We start from the raw sequence: 21169 nt of genomic DNA, 5'->3' as shown, positions 1-21169 counted from the left end.
TTAAATCCCCGGCTATATGAGGTTTGGAATTAATTTTATAAAGTTTAACCTTTTTTTGGAAGCTCATCAATCAACCCAAACTGAAGAATCTCAATGGCAATAAAAAAACTTATTGAATCGTTCATATTTAGAGTTGTTTATTTAGTATAGGCATCAATGAGCGGACTGCCAAAACAGTCAAACAAATTTTTCTAGAGAGATTTTGTTGTATTTCCTTATGTGTTTCCCTCCTTGTCTACAACACTTATGTATTATTTATACCCAATGTCTTTAATAAAAAAATAGTTTAAATCTCTTGCAAAAACATCTCTACAACGAGTTTGTGCTACTTTCGTTTTGATTGATTTGCAAATAAATCACAGTTAAAGTTTGCAAACCCAAAGATATCTCTCCCTCTCTAAACTTGTTCTTCAACATCTCCACCACCTTCCCATTTCCCAAAGTCTTAAACCACTTCAAATCTCATAAAAATCAAGACATATCCCCTCCACAAAACACTAAATCTTGTTATTCACCTATTGTGTGAGCAATCTGCATAGAAAATTCATAACTTTCCATCCATATATCCAATTGACCTAACTCTCTTCAAATAAATAAATAACTAAATAATAAAAAAACTTTTAAAAAAATGTCTCAAACATTTGATATGGAGGACTTTACCTTTTTACATCAAAGAAACTCCAACTGTCCAATAGAAGAAAGTTTCAACAAGAAATCTATCCAAAAATCTAAACTAGTAAATCAATCTTTTCACATAGTCTTCCACTAAACTTAATTCTTCCACCACCTATCCATCAAACTTGAAATCTTCCAAACGCCTACCTAGTATTCGGTGTTAAAATAAAATAAAGAACCAAAATTACATAGTCTTTATCTTAAAAGATAGAGAAACTCAACAATCCAAAGAGGCACTATAATCACTATAAGGAACAACCTACTTTGGAACTCCTTCACCAAGGTTCTTCCACCAAAACACTTCCATTTCAAAAGGAGATATTCTACTTCATCTATGGGGCCTCTTCAAATCAAGAGGTAAATTTTGTTTGTTCTTTGCTATTAAATTCTTTTTATTTTGGCAGGCTTATATGTGTTAAGAAATTTTAAGATATTAGCATGTTATATTAACGATTATAAGATTAATTTGCTAGTCCTCCGAATTGTGAACACCACACAGAAGCCAAGTCAATCCTATCATAAAACCCACCAAAACCCTTTTAATTTATGAGAGCTCCATGCAATATAAGAGTGTGATCCACAAAGAAATATCCCAAACAGCCTATTTGATATATTTTTAAAATATTAAATTAAACTTATATTTTTTTGATGTTTATGCTTGATTAAGTAGTTTTATACATACTTATTTTCACTTGTGAAAGTAATTTTAACAAATGCTAAAGACCACAATTTTTTTTCAAACACTTGCATTTCCTTATTACTTAAGCATTATGGCATAATCATTTTTTTGAACATATAATATATGTATAAGTGGTTTGTGTATTGAAAAACTAAGAGGACTTTCTCAAAATATCTTAACTGTGTAGAAAGAGTTTGTGATTTGAGTAGTTCATTGTATCTCTTCTCATCACTTAGAAGTTCTTTTAGCAAATATTATTCAAATCTTCAAATTTTTGTTGTTCATTTTTTTAATATTTTCATATTTTTTAAAATCACTTCACTATATATTGTTTGTTTGCAATCATGCAACCTAAATAATCCCTATACTAGGGGTAAATTTGAAACTTCTACAATTGATGGTTTGCAAAATTGATAAGTGTAAATAACATATTGTTTAATGTGTTTTATTTTCAGTAAAAATGAGTTATTTTAATTGTTTCTGCGCAGGAAAAACTCAAAATTTGGCAGAAATTCTAAGGAGTTCTTAGTGCCACGGCATTTGACGATACAACGCCGCGGCGCTACCTTCAATATTGACGAGACACTCAAACTTTGACATGGCGGCACCGAGTTCTCTGTTTGCAAGCATTGTAACGACAACAAGGACAACGCTGCGACATTATCAACGTCACGGCATCAGAAAGCTGTCTTGGCAACGCCGAATTCTTTGTTCTTAAATGTCAGGGACCACAATTTCTCACGCATTGGCGCCATTTTTGCATTGTGGACATCGCAGTGCTCCAGTGTCCACAACGTTGCGGCATTGCAATTGTAACTTCCAAGGGACATATTCTATCAGTGAATGGGCGATTAGGCGCGATTGTTCATTAAGTAATCAATTCACGTTAGCAAGCACTGAGGAACTAATTCACTTCAGGGGCACCGTAGTGTAGTTATTTCAAGTGCTGCAGCGCTAGTTGCCATTTTTATGTTTTGCTACAAATAGATGTTGGGTTATGTTTGTAAAGGAGTTTAATCACTTGTATAACTTCAGTAGTTTTTAGAATACTTTAATTTCCTCTTAAGGGGCTGTTTGGTTGCCTGCAAAGTAAACGCAATGTAAAGTAAATGCAGCGTAAAGTAAATGTAGTGCATTCTAAATATTTTGAGGCTGTTTGGTTGTCTGCAAAGTAAGCGTAGGAGAACTGTTTCCTTTGTTTGGTTAGATATATCCAAAGTAAAATAAAAACAGTGCATTTGTAATATTTTTTTTGTCATTATAACTAATGTATTTATAAAAGAAGTTATATATTTTTTGAAATTATATGATATAATATTTTTATTTCTATCACTCTGTCGTGTATTTTTATAAGATAACAAATCTTATATGCAAATAAAAATTTAGATGTTCTCTCAATAATTATAAAGTGTTGAGGCACAAGCAGGAGGAGCGTTACAACTTAGAAGAGCTGGTTCAGTAATACCTTTCCCCCTTCTTCTCCGCTCAGACTCTTTTATGTTTTATCTGATTTTAGATGATGATCTGTCTGCCATTTTCAAAAGAAAAAATCGATAACTTTGTAAGTTAAAGGAATGTAGAGGAGATACTTTGATACCTCTTGGTGATATCATTCTCTTGTATTTTTCATTTTTCTATGATTTTAATGAAAATGAGTTTGCTTGATATTCATTCCATATCTAAATAATTCTCTTGTTTTGGAATGATGATATAAAATGGATGTTGAGTACTAATGAATACTTTTGCTCTATAAACTATTAAAAGATGCTTTCAATATTATCACATTCTTTATTTAATGCACATAATAGCTATGTGTAGTTAAAACTTAGTGTGATGTACGTATAGCCTCGACGGAAGAATGCAAGAACAACCAGGAGTATTGGGATAGAATTTCTGCATAACTAGTCATAATATGTAAAATATTCTATGTTCTTAAGGAGATAGTATAACTGTAAAAGGTCAGCAAATATCATTTTCACCCTTACAAGTTTCACAGAGATCTAGGAATGCATATGTTCTGAATCACATTATCATAAAGTCTCATTAAGAAAAAATATGCAATTTATAGTCATCAATTTAAAATACTTTAATTAAATATTATATCAAATATTTTTACAATTTGATTCGGTGATAGAATCAATAAAAATATTATTTTTATTTCAATAGGATAATTATTATAATTAGAGTAAACAATAGTAGTCTGTTGCAAGTAAAGCATACTTCCTCATGGATTCGACACTCTACTCTATCATTTTATTACTTGATTCGGTACGTATACTTGCGTATATTAAGTGGGGTTTGTTATTATTTATATAAAATAAAACCTAAGCATTATTTATGGTGATAAAACACTAGATTTTTATACAATTCAAAAGTTCACTCCATATTTTAAGTATAGCCATTATTTTAAGTGTTACAGTGCTAGTTATCATTTTTATGTTTTTCTATAAATAGATGTGTTATGTTTGTAAGGGAGTTCAGACACTTGTGTAATTTCAGAGCTTTTAAAGTACTTCTCTAGTTCCCTCTTAGAGTAAAATATAAGGAAAGTTAGAGAGTATAAGATACAATTATTTGAAGTATTTAGCATGTATTTCTTGAAGCAACTCTATAGGTTAAAAGGAGTGTAGAGGAGACACTTTGATCCTTCCTGGTGATATCACTCTCTTGTATTTTTCATTCTTCCATGAGTTTAATGAAAATGAGTTTGTTTGATATTCATTCCATGTCTAGCTAATTCTCTTTTTTTATTAATAATATAAAATGAATGTTGAGTACTAATGAATATTGTTGTTCTATAAACTGCTAAAAGATGTTTTCAATATTTTCCCGTCCTTTATTTAATGCACATAGTGGTCATATATGTAGTTAAATGCAAGAACAACCAGGAGTATTGGGATAAGATATTTTGCATGCCTAGATATAGGATGTAAAAAATTCTAGGTACTTAAGGAGATATTATAACTGTAAGAGGACAGCATATATCATTTTCACCTATACAAGCTCGACAGAGATCTAAGAATGCACATGCTCTAAATCACATTACTGTAACGAGTCTCATTAGAAAAGATATACAATTTATAGTCATAAATCTAAAATACTTTAATTAAATATTATAAAAAATATTTTTACCATTTTATTCAATGATAGATTCTCCAAAAATATCATTTTTATTTCAGTAAGATAATTATTGTAATTAGAGTAAACAATAGTAATTTGTTACAGGTAAAGCATACTTGTTGTGGATTCAACACTCTACTCTATCATTTTATTATTTAATTTGGCATGTATACTTGTATATATTAAGTGGAGTTTGTTATTATTTATATCAAAGAAAATCTAAACATTATTTAGGGGTGATAGAGCCCTAGATTTTCATACAATTCAAAAGTTCACTCCATAGCCCCCATCAACAATATTAACAAATTTTCCGACTAAGTTGAATAATAGAATAATTTCTTTGATGGCATAACATAATGATTATCAAAGAACTAGTTTTGCAAAATTGAAGTTAATAAGAAAGCAAAAACACATTAGAATGACTTATGTGAAAAAGGACAAATACTTTGGATGAAATTCTTATATGGATAGGATGAAAGAGATTAAATTTGCAAACAATCTAAGACCCATAACCATAGGATAGGCTCTTTACCTATTAGGAAATATCCTTTTATTTTTACTGAAAAGATATCAAATAGAATTATATTTTAAATTAATAATAGAAATCATAAGACAACAACAACAACAACATCAAGCCTTTGTCCCACTACGTGGGGTTTGCTACATGAATCCTTTTTGCCAATGTGTCATGTTAAAAGTCAAATTCTCATTTAAATCTAATAAAGAAAGATCATTTCAAAATTTTCTAACCAAGTCTTTTTAGGTCTACCTCTACCTTTCTTAACTTAAGTCAAATCTAATACCTCAACTTTTCTAACCGGGTCATCGGAAGGCCTCCTTTTAATGTGACCAAAACATCTAAGGCGACTCTCTCTAATCTTATCTTCCGCTAGAGCTACTCCAACCTTTTTCACGTAAATGCTCATTTCGTAACCTATCTCTAAGGGTAAAGCCACCATCCACCTAAGCATCCTCATCTCTGCAACACTTAACTTAGTGTTATGCTTCTTTTAATGGCCAACATTTGACACCATAAAGCATTGCAGGTGATAAAAATCATAAGACTAATGATAAATTCAATCACATAGATAAAAATTTCAAAATTTTGTAAATTTGTTAAAATATGTATTGTTAAATCAAAAATAGGGTTAAACACCACCATAAAATTTTGTGGATGACCTAAAACCTCACTCAAATACATAGAAAATAAAATCCTCCAATTAAATATGTTGGTTCAACTACTAACCCATCTACTTTATATACCTATCTTTATGACCCTAGGCCTCCATATAACTTCAATATTTATATTGAGCCTTTTATTGCATCTCTTCACATTTAGAGTCATGTATATATTATGCTTTCAGAACATTGGAGTGGGTTTCCTAAAGTCTTCCTTAGTGAGCCTCCTATTACACCAAAGATGCACATGACCATTATGGCCTAAGATAATCCATTCAAACTTATTGATCAATTGCCTAATGTCATTCTTAATAAGGCTTAGTGACTAATTGATAAGATTTCTCTCCTAGAGGTGTCTAGCATATCATTGCCCCTTGAGATACACATACCTGATGTGATCCCATATCTCTAGTTTATCTAATTTTACATACATATTAGAGAGTCCAGTGACGAGTTATCATACCCATATGAATTACAGTTTTAGCATAAATTTTAGTCTGAAACCTCCATTAGAATATTTAACTCACCTGATTGAGCATCCTAATCAGCATTATGATTTGAATTCAAATTCACCAATGTATACAAAAATCCATCCACAGCATTGGTGGGGACCCCTTCTTTGAATTATCTCGGGGGGCTTTGTAAGACAACTGTGCATTTTTAGGCTGCCTTTTAAGGCATAAAAAAGGAAGAGCTTGGTATGCCCATCAACAAGTGATAAAAAGGAAAAAAAAGAAATATTTCTATATATGAAGGAAATATCAAATGAGCATATACGTGAAAAGGTTGGAGTAGCGCAAGTGGAAGATAAGATTAGAGAGAGTCGCCTTAGATGGTTTGGTCACATAAAACGGAGGCCTTCCGACGACCCGGTTAGGAAAGTAGACATATTAGATTTGACTTATGTAAGAAAGGTAGAGGTAGACCTAGAAAGACTTGGTGAGAAAATACTAGAAATGAACTTTCTTTATTAGATTTATATGAGAATTTGACTTTTAACAGGACACAATGAAGAAAAAGGATTCATGTAGCCAATCCCATGTAGTGGGACAAAGGCTTGATGTTGTTGTTGTTGTTGTAGGAAGGAAATATCAAATATGAAAAGTCTGATATTTAAAAGATTTTGAAAATTCTTTGAATAGATGCTCAACCAATGAGATGCTGTAAAAGGATGCTAAATCTCAACAATTCTTTTTTTTTTTAAAGAACTTCAGAAAGAAAAAGTTACCAACGAAACAATATTAAAACTCACAAATTGGAAGCAATTTATGAATAGGGTGAAAATAATGAAAGTAGCAAGACTTACAATCTTAGAGTTTAGTGACTCTTTTAATGGACACTGAAGATGAGCTTGACCCTTTTTCAGATCAAAGGTAGAATGCCGGCCAATAATATCCTTCTGGTTCAATACTTCCAAGTCTGAATCTTCATCATTAATGAATGAACTTGAACAATTTAAATTATCAGGTCTCCAATGCATATTGGGATTTTCTTTCTTGAAACGCTGAGATACATCCCCATCTATAGCTTCTTCAGCATTATTAGCACATTCTTCTTCAAAAATGCTATTCAAAACTCCACAAGCTTCAGATTCAATAGCTTGTAGATCATCCCAATCCTCATTCTCTTGCACAGAGTCGGCCAATGCAGCAAGAAAGTCATCACCACAATGCTCTACAGTGACAAATTCTTTACCATCCTCTCCTGCAATAAATTGAAGGAAATAAACAATGTGCCTTAACTTTTCCTTCTTGCACTAAAATAGAATTTTAAATCTAGTTAAATTTTGATGAACTATCCAACTATTTATTTCGAGATTTAAGTCGGTTAGCTCAAATAGACTTTTAATAATAATTATATATAACCCGCAATCATAATTAGCATAAATAACATTACAATTAGGATAACAACCGAACTAATCATTAAATAATAATTTATTAAGTTAATCAAGCAATTGTTTGTATTTAGCCAAATTAAATAAAAAAATTATTAATTTAATAAACCAATTAAACAATCATTTCTAGTAAGTCAAATTACACTACTTAAATTATAATTAGCATAACATAATATTTACATCAATCACTAATGAAGAATTTATAAAAATTAGTTAAATAAAGAAAAAAATTAATTAATTAAATCAAATCATAAATAATATTAATTGCTCAATGTAATATCTTTTAAAAAAATTGGCCGAAATTTTTATTATCTTTCCCCTCCCTATTGTTCGTGCATAATCGAAACCCTCGAAGGCTAAAAGGTGGCAAAAGGAGCTCTCCATTTGTCTACCTAAAACCCTCAACGAAAAATTCTGTTGATCGCCATGTTACTCTCATCTTTCTCCCTTTAGCGTGCTTCTTTTCTAAATCCTGTAAATCCTTCAAACTCCAAGATTTAGTAAATCCAGTATTTAAGGCTACATGGAAGAGGAATGGGATTGAACCCACTGTAGGATTCAACTTCGACGTCAACACCATTTGGTAGGATTTACACCAAAATCCTCCACAAATCCGAGATAAATTCGCTACCAAACTGCCCCTAAAGACAACAAATTTGGTAAATCCAGCACTCTACGTAAAACTGTAGAAAAAATAATATAAAATAAAATTCAAGCACCGCAGACAAGTAAAAAACCTGCCTTTCACTTCCATTTCTAGATTAAGCCATTTTACTAATAATCCAACTACCTCTGCTATAAACATCCATAAATTAGGCAGAATCATCGAAATGGTAAAATCAACCTTAAAGCACAAATGACAGCCATGAAAAATATAGGATTTTGATCGATTGCAAACAAGATGGGAGAGCTAAAGAGGGATTCGAGTGAATTCCATACCATACAGATCAACGAGCCTATCTAGGCACTTCTTGGCTTCGTCCTCGTTGAATCCAAAATCAATCGCCAAGCTTAGAAGTCGCGCCATTTCTACCTCCATTCTCTCTCTCTCTCTCTCTCTCTCTCTCTCTCTCTCTCGCTCTCTCGATCGCTGGTTTCGCCGATTTTGCCCTAGTGTGCTTGCGCGGGAAATTTTGCAAGAACTCCTTCCATTTATGTGATTACGGGCCCAACAACGGTCCAACCCGGTAAACCGGTTATCGGGTAGCCCATTCGAAATGTACGGTCATTCATGCATGTGGGCCTGTGGCACAGCACAACTACACAAGGCCATTAAAATACTAAGATTTTTTTTGAAAAATTTTTTTTATTACTTTATAAAATAATCTTTAGCACAAATTTTTTTTATTAAAAATGCTTTTCAAAGCATATTTTTTGTACAATTTTTTTCATTTAATATCAAAAAATTATTTTAAAAAATAGTAAAAATATTGTCCCAAATCAAATCTAAATTGGAATAACATTTACAGTCTTTTAGTTTTTTCAATAATAATTAGGAAGATTAAATAAAAAACATCCAAATTTTTTAAAATAGGGACAAATTATTAATCATAATTATGACCATATTCAAATTAATTTATATCTATTTTCATTCAATATTTTCATCTTTACACATAATCTTATATGTTAGTCATTTACTTAATAGAAGTTTTACTTGAACTATTAATTAATGGGCTAAATTTTCATCATCAATTCAGTAATTAATTATAGTTATAAACAAGCAATAAGCAAAGATAACATGCACATGAATTATTCTATTTAATCATTAAAACATTCATTTGTTAGAAATTATGCATGCTGTTGATAAAATAAAACATCATTTTATATTAAAATATTCTTTGATATTATATTTATTAGATTATAACTTTTAATAAGTCATTTATTCGGGGAGCATTGCATACTATTACACAAGTTAATATTCAACATTTTTATTTCTTTTTTTATTTTCAATATTTTTCATATTTTACGCACATATACAATACTTCCCATCCACTATCATAAGGAATGAACTCGGCCATTCCTTAATTTAGAACTTAAATAATATATAAATGATTAAGGGTTCGTTTTGGACGGCTTTCTTATTGTTTTTTAAAGTAACTTTCTATTATAAAAATTTTATTTTTTGTACTAGAAACATACTTTAAGAAGTAGTAAGAAAGTCGTCACAAATGAAGTGTGAGCCAATTTACTTAGTTTAGAAATATTTACTTTAAATTTGCTAATTAAATTAATAATAATAAATTTAATTCATATATTAATTCTAAAGAACGCCATTAATTGTCTTCAATGTGTTTGCCTCGACTACATTGCTCAACTTTTTCACTGTCCAAAATAATAGTAAAACTGTCAAACAAAATCAAAACAACAATGAGCTATTGAGCATGCAACCTCAAAAATATTGAACAAAAATAAAAATAAAAATAAAACCTCAAAAATATTGAACATTGTCAAAGAGAAGGTTGAAGTGGAGGAATGCATTGGGCTTGTTATGCTATAGAAAAGTCTCGCTCAAATTTAAGGGAAAATTTTATAAGACTGTAGTGAGACCTGTAATGCTTTATGGTGTCACATGTTGACCATTAAAAGAGAAGCATAATATTAAGTTAAGTGTTGCAGAGATGAGGATGCTTAGGTGGATGAGTGAATTTACCCTTAGAGATAGGATACAAATTGAGCATATACGTGAAAGGTTGGAGTAGCTACAGTGGAAGATAAGATTAGATAGAGTCACCTTAGATGGTTTGGTCACATTAAACGGGGCCTTCCGATGACCCGGTTAGAAAAGTTGAGGTATTAGATTTGACTTATATTAAGAAAGGTAGAGGTAGACCAAAAAAGACTTGGTTAGAAAATATTAGAAATGAACTTTTTCTATTAGATTTAAATGAGAATTTGACTTTTAACAGGATAAAATGCCGAAAAAGGATTCATGTAGCCGACTCCACTCAGTGCGACAAAGGCTTGATGTGTCCCAAAGTCTTGATGTTGCTGTTGTTGTCAATGATAAGGTTGAACACATAAAAAATAATCTCAAGCTCATCAAACATTGTCAAAGATAACATGGAGCGCAAATAAATTGTTAAAGCTCATTTCTAATCACATTTTAAATTCACTGTTATCATAAAAGGGCAAATTGAAATTTAAATAAATTTTCTTGATTACATCCCATTATTATTCCTTCATCAAATGAAATCCCACAATTCCATCTATCTTTTCCCCCACTACCGAGCACAATCACACAAATCAATTCAAACAAACTAAAATCACAAGTCCTTTATTTTCTACCCAAATAGAAATTTCACTTGCCCTATATTTTTTATCCGTCTCCAACTCCACTGAACTAGATTGCCCGAATGACGCTGGCGTCAATAGGGGGAAGCGGTTCAACCAACCAGTTTGCAACCCTTCTATTAGGGTTGTCAAAATGGGTTGACGGGTTGGGTTCGGGTTGAACCCAAGTTGACCCGAATCAAAACGGGTTAATCCAAACCCGACCCGATTTTGCAAATGTATTAGGATTTTCAATCTAGACCCGACCCGACCCGTGCGGGTTACCGATTTGACCTGACCCGACCTGCACCTCACGCACGAAACGAGTCACTGGTTACGCACATCACTGTCACAAAATCAAAAGATCTGAGTTTATTTTAATGTGAATTTATAAGGGAAGTATAATAATACAATATTAAAAAATCGTTGCTTGCAGGAAAACAGTAGTGTGAGGCTAATGACTTTAGTTAATTAATGTTTATTAATGCTTAATCAAGTAATTGTCAACTTAAGTATTGAAAGTTGTACGCCTATGCCTCAACTCTAATCATTTAATATGTAGCACATAATGGGAAATATGTAACCAGTGAAATAAATATTTGAATTTATAATGATGAAGTGGTCAGTGGTGGGACCCGTGACTGCTCAAAAGGATGATTTTTTTTAAAAAAAAAATTTTTGAGCATAGCCCGTATATTAAATGAGATAAAAAAGAAATTATATTGGTAATAAAAAGACAACAAAAACCAGCCCGTGAAGAAGGAAAGCTCACACAACCAGGAGCCAAAAACTTGCAGAGAACAAAAAGACAGGCAAAATTAAAGAACAGAAGAACCAAAAAAAGGAGGGCTCCCAGAACTAGCCCTCGGATGGAACAATTATTACGTCCTCTGACCGGACGTAGAGCTACGTTCGGCCGCCAATAATATGTCGCCACGTGCTCTTACTCTCTACCACGCGGCCCGACGACTTGACCTGAATCAGACCCGAGAATGCTATGTTCGTGTATTGCAAGGTATTACTTGGTATTTGCTCGGTATTGCTAGGTATTGCATGGCAATAACGAGAAATGCCGCTCTGTGAAAACCAATACCGAGCAAATACCGAGTTTTTCTAGAAAAAACTCGATACAACTCGGTATTACTTGGTATTTGCTCAGTATTGGTTATTGCCAAGCAAAATCGACCAATACCTAGCAATACCGAGTAATACCGAGCAATACCTCGCAAAATCGAGAAATACCGAGCCATCCTGGGTCTATTTCTGGTCGGGTTGTCGGGGCGCGCGGTAAATAGTGAGAACGCGTGGGACAATTCTATTGGCGGCCGAATGAAGAGCTACTTCCTGTGACCGGACCAAATAAAAGTTCCCTCAGATGAGGCATGGGACGGTCGGAGCTTCAATGGGAGTATGGGACCTTCAATTCCAGTCTGGAGCGAAGCGACGACTGGTCGCATGAGGCTTGATGTGATGAGAAAGACGACACTGGCATGGACTGCTTGCTTGACGCGACAAGACATGGTCACTGGCTCTCGGGTAAATCAAATTGATTTCGGATTTTCGGATCAATCTGAACCTGATACGGTTTTAAAAATGGGTCAAAAATTCAAACCCGAATCCAACCCGTATAGCAAACGGGTTGACCCGAACATAGAATTTTTCGGGTCGGGTCTGAGTCAGGTTTCGAGTCGGGTCTAATTTTGACACCCCTACCTCATATTTTCCTTATTATTATTATTATTATTATTATTATTATTATTATTATTATTATTACTTTAATTTTTTATTTTCCTTTATTTTTTTGTTAACTCTTTTGTTTTTTTGTTTTAATTATAAATAGAGGAGTCCTTAATAAGAGAATTCGGATTTTGGAGTCTCTTTAGTATAGAGGGGTATGTATGTAAATCTCCCCTAGAAGAATGGCTAGAGAGTTCCTTTAGTGCTCCTGTATCCTAATTTTCCTCGAGGTATCTACTAAGTAAGCAATTTATGTGTGTGTATGTGCGTGTGCGCGCACAAAAATCATGCATGAAGCATCAATTTAAGAGTTACAAAGAGAAATCTGTCAATTGCAAGAGCATAGTGACGATGGAACTTCGTCATCCAACTAAACACATAAGTGAAGGAAACCATTAAGAGGACAAATAAAACCTTTTTCACCATGAAGTTTTTAGCGGAGAAGAAGAACCACCTCTTCGCTACCATCGACATGAACTAAGAAGTTCTCTGCACAATTTTGGCATCAAGATTGATCTTCCGAAATTTAAAGGGAGATTGGATCCTGATGAGTTTCTCAGTTGGCTACATACCTTGGAGTGAATTCTTGAGTATAAAAAGGTATCAATGCACATTTTTAAATTATACACTATAAAAATAGAAGGTAATGATTCTTTTTGGTAGGAAATTTAAAGTGTGCAAGGCAACGAGAGGGAAAACCCAAAATTAGTTCTTAGGAGAAGATGCGGAAAAAAATGCAATAGAAATTCCTACCCAAACATTATCAACAAGACAAGATCATAAGGCTTCAAAATCTTCAATAACAATATCACTTCATCGAATGTTACATCATTGAGTTTAAATACTTGAGTTTCAAATGTCAATTAATAGAGGCTAGAAGAAAATACATCGTCCGATTTCTTAGAGGATTAACACCCCCCCCCCTGCAACAAAAAAAAAAGAAAAAAAAGATGAAGCTAACACCATTCAATTATAACCCTATTAGACCCTAATAGATGTTGTCAACCTATCTCTCAAGGTAGAAAATAAAAATAAAACACTTACAACTGACGCACTAGATCAAGCTCATCTCCGGGCCCTAACCCTGTGATAAACCGACAATAAAAAAGCATAGAAAATCCTACTATTATAATCACAATACCACCTCCTACCTCCGTCACCACAAGGCTACCAACACTTAAGCATTTTAAGTGTCAAAATTTCATGCATATTGCAACAAACTATCCTACATGTCGTATTATGATCATTGTGGATGAATCGCCTAAAGAATCAAAGCTTTGAATGATTTAGAAGTTCATTAAGCCCTGAAAGAACAAATATTGGAGCCAAATGAAAGAGAGATGTTGGTAATACGACGCTTCCTGAATATTTAATATGATCAAGAAAACGAATGGCTACGACATAACATCTTTCACATATGATGTACCATTCAAGGAAAGGTTTGTAACTTGGCCATTGATGGAGGATGTTGTGAGAACGTGGTTTCCACTCTTATGGTGGAAAGATTGGGATTTTCTACCTCTCCTCATCCAAAACCATACCAACTCACATGGCTTCAAATAGGTAATGAAATCACTATATGTAAGCAATGTCTCCTATCATTTTCTATTGTAAACAGATTCTAGGAATAAGTTCTTTGCAATGTTGTTTCAATGGATGCATGACACATTCTTCTCAGTCACCTGTGGCAGTATGACAACCACACTAGGCATGGTGGCTTCCATAACACTTAATCCTTCCAAAAGGAAGGGCAATCTATAGTCTTGCTTCCCACCAAAGAACAAAAAAAGCCAATAAAAGTCATCTTGAATGTGGTACACATTCTTTTATTTATACAAACTTGTAAAGAAGATGTCAATAGAGGTTTATGCAATGTCTTGAGGTGTTTTATAGGAAACAATACACGTAAATTGGACCTAATATTGCCACAAGTAAAATTTTCTTACAACATATCACGCAATCAAATAGCAAGACGAAGCCCCTTTGAAGTTATGTATGGTCAAAATCCCACATCACATTTTGATTTAACTCCTTCCATCGCTCTAACAAATTGTCACCCCGTTGTTGAACAACGAATTCAAAAAATAAGTAAACTTCAAACTCTGGTGCAAGACCGCATTAACAAACAAAATCTCAAATATTAAGCTCAAGCCAACAAAAAACAAGAAACCTAGAACATTCATCGTGGGAGATTTAGTCTAGATAAAACTACGAAAGGAAATATTTGCATCAGACCCCTGTAACACGCTAAAAGCTAAGACAGATGGGCCTTTCGGCATTATCAAACACATCAACGACAATGCTTATCAATTACTACTTGGTGGTTATCAGATTATAGTTACCTGCAACATCTCAGACTCAACCCCCCATTATACTGAAATAGTAGTTTTTGAAGATGATGAAGCCGCTCTAAGCAGGGGAGAATGACACAGGTGTAAATAAGGAGAGCCTGTTCAACCAACTAGTTCCTAAACCTCTTCCTCTTTTTTTTTTTCTTTTTTTTTTAATTATATCAATTTCTTTAATTTTTTATTTTCCTTTTTTTCTATTTACTCTTTTGCCCGTTAAAAAAAAAAACTCATAAAGAGAGTCCTTAGGAAAAGATATTAGATTTCGGAGTTTGAAAGAATGGCTAGAGAATTCCTCTAGAACTCATGTATCCTGGTTTTCCTCGAGGTGGTGGCCAACTTCCTCCTCCTCCCTTCAAGCCATTCACCTCCATCCAGCTTCCGACAGGTCTTCTTGTAGCCGTTTGAAGCCCTTCTTCCACTCTGTCTGTAGATCCGACGTCCTCCTCCTCCTTTTCTTCCATTGAATCGATTGAAATTGGTCTTTATTCAAGCGAGGAGTCGCCTCCCGAAAATCCCATTTTTCACTCCAAAATACAGTTGATATGTCGTCAAGAAATTATCTTGATTGGGCACGAATCTCGATGCAAAATCAAATTGGAAACTTCCAAAATTAATTCGGAGACCATCCTAACTCCGATTTCAGCAAACTTAAGTCAAACTGAGCGTCTCGGAAATACGAACTTAACGACACCAAATTCGACTCAAGCCGAGCCCAAATTGGTCCAAATCAAGGACCCGAAGCGCTGTTGAAAAGTCCGTGCAATGCTAAGACGTAGAATTATAACTCTATCTCCGCGTATATTCTAGCCCGCAACAACAGTGAAACTCAAAAAATGAGGTGATTCATCTCCAATCCAACTCCATTTTACGTGCTTCTACGAAGGTAATTATCTTTCTTTTCTTTCGCGCGTTTCTTTGACAAATCAGGTTGTGACAGAAAAATCGTGTAGGTGAACAGTGTAACACACTGTTCACCCACAAGCAAATAGCAGAAGATTTGGTGTTCGGCTAAAGCAACCGAACGACATTATACACATATTTGATATTCGGTTGGAGATGCTCTCATCCATCTCTTGCTCACCAGCTTGCATCTATTTCAGTTTGGGAAAATGGCTTACCTAAGCAAATTCAGCTGAACTAGTTCACTCAATTTTGACATGATTGGAGGACAATGTAAGAAAAATAGCCCAAAGCATGCCACTGAAACTATTCTATTTTTATATTTAACACTTAATTTAATATTTACATTCATAATACTTAATTCTTTAAATAACATAAAAAGTAATTCCCTATTATTTTTTATTCCATTGATTAATTTTTTCATTTAAACTATTATTTTAGTTAATTTTATTTTAGACGTAATAAATTTAATATAAACGATTATTATTTTTAGAAAAATATCAGAATATTCTATTCTGATCAAGATAGATGTCAAAGCTCTTGAACCTGATCTGAGAAGAGTTAAATTACCTATATGAATAATATTGTGTTTATGTCAAAAAATATTAAAAAAATTTGAGATTGAACATGATCACTTTTTTATTAGAGTAGCTTGCTAAATAAAATTTCTCATTAAAAATTGGTACCAAAATAACTTATCTAAATATTCAAAATATAAATGTGGAGACTAATTTGGACTATCACTTTCAATTAATGAATTAGAACATAATTCATAATTAATCATTAAACTTTAATATAATTTATCCAAAATAAATACCACTTAATTTAAATCAAATATCAGAATATTTTATTCAGATTAAGATAGATGTCAAAGCTCTTGAATCTGATCTGAGAAGAGTTAATTACCTATATGAATAATATTGTGTTTATGTCAAAAAATATTAAATTTTTTTGAGATTGAACATGATCACTTTTTTATTAGAGTAGCTTGCTAAATAAAATTTCTCATTAAAAATTGGTACCAAAATAACTTATCTAAATATTCAAAATATAAATGTGGAGACTAATTTGGACTATCATTTTCAATTAATGAATTAGAACATAATTCATAATTAATCATTAAACTTTAATATAATTTATCCAAAATAAAATACCACTTAATTTAAATCACTTTTATTTCTCCATATATGATATCATATTCATCTGCCCACCCTTAGTTATTATAATCATGACTCATATGGGCTCAAGCTAAATAACAACTTAAAGCTTCATTTGACATGACTTTAAAACTATTTTTAATATAAAATTTTCTTTAAAATAGAGAAAATAGTGGTCTAAAACTTTATGAAATGAAGCCTTAAAAAATTTTTTTTTTCAGTCTAAGCTTTTGTTTGGGACGACTTTCTTACTGCTTCTTAAATTAGCTTTCTAGTAAAAAATAAAATTTTTTGTATTAGAGAGCTCTTTTAAGAAGCAGTAAAAAAGCCGTCTAAAATGAAGCCTAAAATAAAACCTACAAAATAAAAATTCATTTACAAAAATGAAATTTGAAAATTTTAATATTCACTATACAAAATGAAAAGAATTTGTATAAAATTATTGAACACACATTTTGCATTTTGAGAGGGTCTACAGCTAGAAATTATTTGATCAGAACAACTAATGCCTGCGATATCAATACTCGACTCAAACGGAGCATAAATGCAAAGAAAAAAATTACACCAAAAATATCTTGTAATGATAATTTGACACAACGCTCATATAATATCTATAAATTTAAGGCTTTGTTTGGAACAATTTTTTTGTTATTTTTTAAAACAACTTTTTTTATAAAAAATTTAAGATAAAAATATATTTATACTAAAAAACTACTTTAAAAAACAGTAAAAAAAACTGTCCTAAATAAAACTTAAAAAATTTGAATCATATGAGAAAAATATGATGTTGATAGTAAGCTCTGTTATGTTGCTATAATTTGAAATATATTCCTTTGAGATGGAGAAAACCAGAAACAAGGCACCAGAATAGGATCTCGAGAAGAACAAATGCAAGTGTACCCCATTTCTTGGAGTGGAATAAAGACTGAAGAAAGGATTCTGTCAAGTTCACCTGCCATAAAATAGATTGTAAGCTCCTATTTCTGAAGCTTAAAGCCAGTGTAATCAGACATGCAACAAACATAACCAAAACATTCAGCTTAGGTTGAGACAACTTTTTTGCTGCTTTTAAAGTAACTTTTTAATACAAACTTTCTAGTACAAAGATTTGTAGTTCTAAACATTTTTGTATTAAAAAGCTTTAGAAAGCAATAAAAAGCTGTCCCAAACAAAATCTTGGAGTGATTTGATAGACCTTTCTAAATCAAATATGAGTAATCAATCAAAATTTAATTAGTATTGATTTTAAAGCTATTAGATTTATTTTAAAATTATAGAATTTATGCTTGACTCATCTCTAAATATATGAGGAATCATTTTTTTAAGCAGTAAACTAATGTATTTACATATGCCATGATGAAAGCAACATTTGAGTGAGAAATTCAAAATTTGAGATCCGAGATTATTAGTTTTATAAATAATCAAGATTTAATATTATGTATGAAATTGTCCCTATAAAAAAAAAAATGCTGAAGCAATGATCAACTAATATTGAAGCTGTTAATTTGTGTTTAAATACACGATTCAAACTAACAGCATGTAAGGTGTAATCTTAGTGTTACTCTAAGGCTTCGTTTGGGATAACTTTCTTATTGTTTTTCAAAACAACTTTTTAGTAAAAAATTAGAAAGCATCTTTAAGAAGCAGTAAGAAAGCTGTCCACGAAGCTAGGTCCTATTTGAGCACTATGATTTTGTTTGAACAATGATCAGAATAGAAAATATAAGATGATACCTACCAGGTTATTTGATGGTGATCTCCAATAAAAACCTTGTAGAGCTACAGGAAACAGTTCGCCTGCCGCCAAAACATACACAATAAGTGCATTCATGCCCATCCACTGAAGTAAAAGAGATGGCTTCCTAATAAGTTTCACATCAACCTGCATGAAGACAGTTAGCTCTGGCATAAGAACTCTTAATCAAAACTTGCATGCAGCATGTACTGTCAATACCCCAAGATCATATAAAGATTGAGGATTGAGATTAGGGTTTTGTTTGGGATAATTTTCTTACCACTTTTTAAAGCAGTTTTCTGGCACAAATTTTTTTTGAAAGCAACAAAAAAAGTAGTTGTCAAAAGCTGTCCCAAACGAAGCCTATGTTGACAACCAATTAAAAAACTAACACAATGCATGTAATACCTCATGATTTAATATTTTTAATTCTAACTCCATAAGCAATTCATCATGACATAAGCCAATTGTAATGAGAAGTAGATTAGGGTTGGCTAAGGCTTTGTTTGGGACGGCTTTCTTACTGCTTCTTAAAACGACTTTTTAGTATAAAAATTAAAATTTTTGTACTAGAAAGCTTCAAAAAGTAGTAAGAAGCCGTCCCAAATGAAGCCTGAGACTCCAATGTTAGCGACACACTGCAACTTAAATTGATTGTGATGAGAAACAAATAAGGGAAGAGAGAATTAAGTTCCTTCTAAAAGTAAAAGTAGCAGGAAATAAAAATTCAAGCACAATGACCATAAGATGATTCTAGAAGAAAGTTCGAATGCACATATGAAAATTATTGTTCTGAATGCACATCTAAATAATATATGCAAATCCATTAAAAAATAACTATGTTGATAATCTTCCAATATAGATTGTTAAGAAAAGAAAATTAAAAAACTTAAAGTTAAATCAAATTAGATGCGGGAATAATTGATTATGTTTACCAAGGAAGTTCAAGAAAAATAGAATAAATCATATAAATTAAAGAGGTTGGGTGGCAAATGAGAAGGTATCGAAGGTTATTAAAGCAAAGGAATATCCTTGTAAAATAAAATAAGTAAATATTATTAAAACTTACTATAATAAAGTAAGTATTTTGAACATAGTATCTAAAGCCGCCTTAAAAAGATGCAATTCTCAAGATTGAGCCACAGTAGCGTCCTTTCAATGTTGTATGGGTTAACAAAGCATTTCCTTTTGTCACTAAATGATGTCTTTACCCATTCAAGTAGGCAATTATTATAATTTCTGATACCATATAATTTGACATACTATCTATAAATTTTATTAGCATTCTATTAGATCACCCTTGGTAGAGCTAAAATTTATGATTAAAAATTTAGATGATCTAACATTAGACTGAAAATCATCAGTCTCTTCAAAAAATATATGCTGCACCTAACTAAAAGTGTGAACGAAAATGAAAATCAAGTACCATGTAAACCAATAGATTATTTAATGATGCCTTGAGAATTTGTGATAGCTCATAGCTAGCAATAAATTTGACCACATTGTTATTTTATTTTTTGAAGATGTGCAGCCTATCCTTCTAATTATAATTTTTCATTTTTTGTATCTTCTGTATTAAAATAATTTTTTGATATTATAAGAAATATTAAGTTGCACCTCTATGTGAAATTCAGTATGCATGCTATATATTTGGTATCAAGTGCCCCTTTACCAAATCTACCTCACTATCCCTTGAATCTTAAATATAATGTTCATTTGAAATATCACATTAACGATCTTCCCTCCATGCACAAACTAATGGATAAGCAAAAGTGGCCAATAAGGGTTTATGTAATCTATTAAGACTATCAATTAGTGATTGTTTACATCCATTGGATCTAATGCTTCACCTTATAGAGTTTTTTAAATGATTTTACAAATCAGAACGATAAGTCTCCAATCACAGATTAATCTCCTTTTGAATTAGATTCGATTGAATTCTATTTCACACATTTAAAATAATCCACATAAGATCTTTTAGACCTTAATTATTATGAAATAGGGTTCAAATACTATTTTAATTGATTTTCCTCAAAAATTTAATTTTAGTCATGGGTTATTTAACACCATATCAAGGCATCTTCGAACCTTTTGGATACATAGGTATCCTTTGTGTAGGTGAGACTTTTAATTCCATGAATAAATTGATAAGATGGAATAGATCACTACCAATGAAATACCACATGTGATTCAGGAGTACACAAATACCTGGTTTGTTGGAAGAATTAACCTCCTACTAAGGATTATTGAATCAAATGAGAAGGGTTAGGTTGTGTCGGGGCGGTTGTTGTTGTCTGTAAAGATAATCATGAATGATTCATGAAGATAGGGAAATTTTGAATAAGGAAAACTACAGTCATTAAGTCCAGTTGCCTAAGTGCTTTTAATGAATCAAGAAGCTACTTATTGTTTGAATGAATGCTATATCAAAGTTGTTCTTAGTTCAATAAAATTTTCCTAATTTAATTTAAA

General features: G+C 32.0%; 2 protein-coding genes across 4 annotated transcripts in view; both read right to left on the bottom strand.

Moving 5' to 3' along the window:
- LOC110110944 (ATP-dependent DNA helicase Q-like 1) overlaps positions 1–8650 on the bottom strand; it is a 45114-nt gene extending 36464 nt beyond the window's left edge. For all 3 annotated transcript variants that reach the window (XM_020842609.2, XM_020842620.2, XM_020842624.2), the window contains exons 1-2: positions 8487–8650; positions 6960–7357 (exon numbers count right to left, since the gene is read on the bottom strand). In XM_020842609.2, the coding sequence (XP_020698268.1) occupies positions 6960–7357; positions 8487–8586 (498 nt within the window). In that variant the 5' untranslated portion in view covers positions 8587–8650. The remainder of the gene's footprint in view (positions 1–6959; positions 7358–8486) is intronic.
- Positions 8651–17704: 9054 nt separating this feature from the next.
- LOC110110775 (heparan-alpha-glucosaminide N-acetyltransferase) overlaps positions 17705–21169 on the bottom strand; it is a 52201-nt gene continuing 48736 nt past the window's right edge. Inside the window, exons 12-13 of the mRNA XM_020842401.2 lie at positions 18701–18844; positions 17705–17914 (exon numbers count right to left, since the gene is read on the bottom strand). Of these exons, the coding sequence (XP_020698060.1) occupies positions 17774–17914; positions 18701–18844 (285 nt within the window). The 3' untranslated portion in view covers positions 17705–17773. The remainder of the gene's footprint in view (positions 17915–18700; positions 18845–21169) is intronic.

Source organism: Dendrobium catenatum, unplaced genomic scaffold (genome assembly GCF_001605985.2).
Source record: "Dendrobium catenatum unplaced genomic scaffold, ASM160598v2 fragScaff_scaffold_633, whole genome shotgun sequence".
NCBI classification, from domain to species: Eukaryota; Viridiplantae; Streptophyta; class Magnoliopsida; order Asparagales; family Orchidaceae; genus Dendrobium; species Dendrobium catenatum.
The sequence above is the reverse complement of the archived record's forward strand: the minus strand, read 5'-3'. Positions and strand labels throughout refer to the sequence as shown.